The following is a 6,294-nucleotide window of genomic DNA, read 5'->3' as shown; positions in this document are numbered from 1 at the left end:
GATGGAGATAAACTTTACGGGTAGCCTGACCGATTCACAATTTGACAGGGGAGTTGGGGGGGTTCATTGTAACGTCACACAGAGGAGGGACGTTGAGAGAAAAGAGGGGGTAATATATGAGAGGCATTTAATAGGTACAAGGTGTACAGTTACATTTAGGTCTAGGTTTGCGTAATATTTACATGTAGTTTAGGTAGGTATTGGAGCTCTGCAGTGTTTCGTCAAACGTGACTTTGGGCAGGCATGTCATGGTTTACAATAAGCCGTCTTATGATTGCCCCGAAATAGCTAGGTTCAATTACATCACGGCCACGAGACACCAAGGGGCTTTTCGCCATCTGTGGAATTGACTTGTTTACTATATGCATGTAGTTGTAAATTGTAAGCTGTTGTTCGGAATGGATGTAGTACAACCTTGGTATTGATGTATGTACTTGCTTTTTGGTACCAACTTTAGTGGCTTGGCTTGGCGCGGTAGGTAGCAACGACCGACCACTAACATCGGATGTTGAGTCTTTGTTTGATCTGATGAAGCCTGGAAGATTATGTGAGGATCTAGCGAATTTCCTGGTGAAATCATGCACTGAGTCGCGAATGATACGCTCAGGAGGTGTGTCATCGGTTGCCCACAAATATCTGGCCTTAGGCTAAGGTTTATAATTTACCATATAAGTATCTATGCGATATGTTTCCTTTAAGCTTCACTGTGTCGTGGCATCAGAGCTTACCACTCGGGTCGTAATAAACAAATATCATTACGAACCTATCAAACATCACATTGATGGTCATTCACTCTCGCCTCCAAAGCAGACAAGATCTAGAGCCAACTGTAAATAATCACAAGGATTGAAACCGAAACGCTAACCACCTGAAAACAAGTATGATATTGACTAAATATTTCTTGGCGTTCGGTAGAGGGGGTATAAACTCAACCGATACAAGGTTTTCTCCGAGCAAGTGCAGAAAGTCATCATGAGATGAGATGAGACCCGGACCGTAGGATACAGAGCTTCAAGATTCACTGGTCAGGCTATGGTCCAGTGGACACATGCTCACAAAGCTTTATTATATTATATCACTATTATCAATTATGAGTACCTTTATAATATAGAGCGGTGGTGGTTGTGAACTACTATCCAGCTGCGGGGTGTGCATAAAGTAACGGAAAGGATCGGCGTGCGGGGAAAAACCCTACATTTGTCCCAAACTCCGCACCACCATCACCACTTACTTAGACAGGGTTCTCTCATAAGAGTTTGGAGGGTTGTTCTTGTGGTAAGTTCGCGCTCGTGATTCTGACATAACCCTAAAGAAATAATGCACTATGGTCTTGCCATAACCAGTGTTTTGGAACCTTTTTCTCTTCTTTAGGGCATTATGGGGAGATAAAGGGGGGTATAACCGCCCGAAGGATCCGGCGCAAAAATCAGGACCGGTGATTTCCATGGGCCGAGTCACAGATTAGGTGAAACGAGTGATTGTGTGTGGTGTTGTTATTAAGGGTGGTAGTGATTAATAAGCGATGTTGAAGGACCTTAGTGGAGGGGGTTAGGGGAGTTGGCCTTGTATCGAATCCTAGTAGGAAGTGTTACTAGATACGGATGTTCCTAACCACATGTATGTACTGTTTGTAAATACCCAGCTAGAGGCACAAAAATGTCGACTAGAACTTTTCATGATCAGGCAGTTGATGACTTCCCTCTTACCCATGATCACACAGTACCACTCAAGTACCGTCCATCTACTATGCGGGGATTATCTTCTCTTCTGACTGGCGATCGATGTCAACGGCTTTCACGGGAGAACGAAGCGAGTGAGTAGTACTACATTACTGGGGGAGCTGCAGAAGAAAGAAGAAGGAGGTTTCACTGATCGCTGGTAGGTGCTATGCATTCCGGGATCCCCTGCATGGGCCAGGAACCTGAACATGAAATGAAGACGACCGACTGACTGGCCTGGCTGTCAACAGAAATGTCAACAATCCTGGTCCCCTGGCTAGCACAACGAAAGGGGAGAGGTCCTGCTGAATTTCTTTGTTACACCCAAAGCCCTGATCCTAGGTGATACTAGTGAATGTTGTCCGCGCAGGCTGGCAGGCTGCTATTAGTTTAAGCCACAAAGTTATTCTATGCAGGGGCTTGGTATTTTTTCTTCATGACCATGGTCAAACAAATGATTGCTGTATACCACACCCACCACCTCTTTGATCAGGGTCCTTAAATCATCTCTGTCATTCCAGTGCAGTACTATATAGCTCCACCAGTTTCTCCCACCAACCTCTCGGATTCTTCATCTACATTCCTGCTTGATCATAGCAACAAACATACTCACTCTCTATACTTTCCTTTATCATTTGTTGTTGTGCGCAGAATAAGAGTAATTCTTTATTTCTCCCTACTATTACTATTATTGGATTCAGATAGTACTTGTACAAGTATTTGGGATATAGTACTCCCTCGATCGATCGACAATGGTGGCCTCTTCCGGCATAGGCTCAATTGTAAGTATAAGCCAGTACTGTTTACTGATCTATCATCATATACTAATCAATAATTGTCTTTCTAGCGGGCAATCATTCTTACCCTCTCATGCATCGTGTCACTCGTCCTCTCAGGAGCAGTCCTTCCCCCCCGCCATGAAGAGCCCAGTATCAAACCACGCGCAACCCAGTTCTGGTACGAGGCAATCACCAAACAAGGCACAGCAGCCTTCAACACCAACCCTTCTGCTTATAAGCTTTACCGTAACGTCAAAGACTATGGCGCAGTTGGTCAGTGTCGCCACCTTTTTCCCATCCTATATCTTACTGACACATCTGTAAAGGCGACGGAGTCACTGATGATACTACGGCGATCAACGCCGCCATCCAAGACGGCGGCCGCTGCGGCCGTGGTTGCGATTCATCTACAGTTACACCAGCAGTTGTGTACTTCCCCGCCGGAACCTATCTCATCACCAAGCCTATCGTCGCCATGTACTATTCGCAGCTCGTTGGTGACCCCAACAATATTCCCACTATCAAGGGTGCTGCCAGCTTCTCTGGAATGGGTCTGATTGACTCTGATCCCTATGAGAGTGACGGATCCAACTGGTACACCAATCAAAACAACTTCTTCCGCTCCGTACGTAACTTCATCATTGACACTCGTGCGATGCCAGCGAGTGCAGGAACCGGGATGCATTGGCAGGTTGCGCAGGCGACATCACTGATCAATTTGACCTTTGAGATGAGTACGGCTGCCGGAAACTTACATCAAGGTATTTTTATGGATAACGGCAGTGGTGGATTTATGAGTGATTTGACTTTCAACGGAGGACGATATGGAGCATTTTTTGGGAACCAGCAGTTTATGACCAGGAATCTCAAATTCAACAATTGCCAGACGGCGATCTATATGAACTGGAACTGGGCCTGGACTTTCAAGAGTGTCACAATTGCAAACTGTGGTGTCGGAATCGACGTCAGTGCAGGAGGCGCTTCGGCGCAAGGCGTGGGCTCGGTCATTCTTTTGGATTCGAAGATTTCGGATACTCCAGTGGGCGTGTACACTGTAAAGTCCTCCTCTTCATCACCTGCTACAGGTGCAACAGTCCTCCTCGATAACGTTCAGCTCGTCAATGTCCCCAAAGCGGTTGCAAACCCTACCACCGGGGCCACGATCCTTACTGGTGGAACAATGACCATTGACTTCTGGGGTCAAGGGAAGGACTATAGCACCACCAACACCGGGGGCTCTTTTGTACAAGGCACTCTCACACGTGGCTTCTCTAAACCTTCTTCCATTCTTACATCAGGTGCCAGCAGTATCTTCGAGCGTTCTCGTCCCCAGTACCAGGACCAAGCCGTATCAAACTTTATCTCTGTCAAATCCAACGGCGCAAAAGGAGATGGTACCACCGACGACACAACAGCAATCCAGACAGTTCTCAACACCTATGCCGGCACTGGAAAAATCATATTTTTCCCGCATGGCGTATACCGTGTCTCTAACACCGTCACCGTTCCCGTAAACACAAAAATCGTCGGCGAGGCATGGAGTGTCATTATGGCAGACGGCAGCGCGTTCAAGCAAGTTGGAAATCCCACGCCAGTCTTCAAAGTCGGTAATGCTGGTGATAGTGGGTACGTTGAGATTTCAGAATTGCTGTTTGAGACCCGAGGTGCACAGCCAGGGGCCGTACTTATGGAGTGGAACTCGAGAGATCCATCTGGCCAACAGGGTGTCAATGGTATCTGGGATGTGCATTTCCGTGTTGGTGGATCTGCAGGAACACAGCTGGAGGCAGCACAGTGCGCGAAGAATCCGAGCACGACTATCAGTACACCAAACTCTGCGTGCTTTGGCGCATTCATGCTGTTGCATATTGGCAAGACTGCGAGTTTATATGCCGAGAATGTGTGGGCATGGACAAGCGACCATGCTTTGGACGGGCCCGACTTTGGACAAATTACGATCTATAACGGGAGAGGTATCTTGAGCGAGAGTACTAATGGCCCGGTGTGGATGTAAGTTCATCTACCCTTCCACCCTGCGGATAGCGAGCACTAGTAGTGAATATATACTGATATCATGAACAGGTACGGAACTGCCGCCGAACACAATGTTCTTTACCAGTATCAACTCCAGAATACAAAAAACGTGTTCATGGCCATGATTCAGACCGAAACCCCATACTTTCAATCCAACCCTGACGCTACCGTCCCTTTCCCCATCAATAGCGCATGGAACGACCCCACATACGCCTCATGCACCACAGCCTCCTGCCGCAAGTCCTGGGCTCTGCGTGTTGTCTCATCGTCTGATATTGTCGTCTATGGTGCTGGACTATATTCCTTCTTCGAGAACTATGCACAGGAGTGTATAACCCCACAAACTTGCCAGGCGGCCATTGTCAATATCGAGTCAAGCAGCAAGTTCAGTTTACTCAACCTTAACACAGTCGCAGCGGTCAGTATGGTGAACGTTAATGGTGGAGCAGTGGTTCCCGCCAGCGGAAATGAGAATAGTTTCACAAGAACGTTGTTGAGGTTTGATGCGTTGTAAATAGGCATTATGGTGGAGTGAGTTGGGTTATGGATAGGACGGATGGGATGGATGATATGGATGTGATGTGGGCTTATGAGGGAGTAATTGGGGTTTTGTATTTCTTTTTAGTAGATATAGGGATGGAATAAATGAATCTTGATGATTAGATTTTCGATCCCGATATTCATTTTACATGTGTTACATGGATAAAACACCGGTTGGAGAGGGGGAACAGCGACATACAAAGCGAACCAAGGGAATTGGAAATGGGGTGGGGCAACTTAAGGGAAGAATAGAGGACAAATTGCATAAGGAGAAGGAAAGAATGGGTTAAAAGAAAGGAATAGTTTGCTACGCATCTCAGTTTCGGTTATTTCTTTACTTTGTCTTGTTTTGTTTTTTGTTCTGTGTTTTTTGGATTTGTCAGATATTGTCATAACCTCCGGATTGCATAAAATTACATGTAATGAAGATGTGATCAATCAATCAATCAAAATGTATGAATTAAACAAAAAAAAAAAAAAAATTCAATCAAAATGTTACATGGATAAAGTGGTACGTCGAGTGATAGTTGGTGATTCATATGTGTATTTCAACTACTCGTATTCTGTGTGACCTGCCGATATGCAGAGCACAAGGTCAACAGAGGTACCGAGAGGACGGAAATTCTATAGAGGTTTAGAGTTCTGTTACACTTAGATCAGACGCATGTAGCAAGGAGTTCGGCATCAGACTAATACAAACATTTTTCGCGCTCGCCATTCGCACTCGCTTTTCGCGCTGATCAATTTTCGCACTCATGCATCATTCTTGCATACATGTATCCAATCTTTTTCATTTGCTGAGGCCCAGTGTATTATTGGCGCCAGAGATCCGGTACAGATCTGCAGTTGTTCTACGTTACGCCACTACATTTGTTATTTTCATGTGGCTTTCAGTTGGAGTGAAGTGCAGGGAAATATCATCTGATAGATTTTGTCATGATCAGGATATTCGACATTATAACAACAATAAAGACTATATAGAGGAAGCTCGGGAAGCCGGGCGTAAAATTGGTGCATAAACCAAATGTTAATGTCACTGACCACGACCTGACGTTGTTACTACATGTAAGTATGTATGGACAAATATATCAATTGTTCTTGGTAAGGCCATGATAAGTAACTGAAGCCCGAGACATCCTCTCTCAAATTTTGTTCTCCAAAACCAGGCATTGAATGAGGTATACACGTGTACGTATCCAATTTGTGGTGTTGATATGTTGATA

The 6,294-nt window shown here is 45.5% G+C and overlaps 1 protein-coding gene across 1 annotated transcript; it reads left to right on the top strand.

Moving 5' to 3' along the window:
* Positions 1–2,470: 2,470 nt before the first annotated feature.
* On the top strand, positions 2,471–5,045 carry H6S33_012312 (uncharacterized protein; the record flags this gene model as incomplete). Its single annotated transcript, XM_044844116.1, has 4 exons — positions 2,471–2,500; positions 2,566–2,770; positions 2,824–4,507; positions 4,580–5,045. 4 exons carry the CDS (start codon positions 2,471–2,473, stop codon positions 5,043–5,045), a joined length of 2,385 nt encoding a protein of 794 aa, XP_044694961.1.
* Between the last annotated feature and the right edge of the window lie 1,249 nt (positions 5,046–6,294).

This window comes from Morchella sextelata (assembly GCF_020137385.1).
Source record: "Morchella sextelata strain SCLS chromosome Unknown scls_8, whole genome shotgun sequence".
In the NCBI taxonomy this organism is placed as follows: domain Eukaryota; kingdom Fungi; phylum Ascomycota; class Pezizomycetes; order Pezizales; family Morchellaceae; genus Morchella; species Morchella sextelata.
The sequence above is the reverse complement of the archived record's forward strand: the minus strand, read 5'-3'. Positions and strand labels throughout refer to the sequence as shown.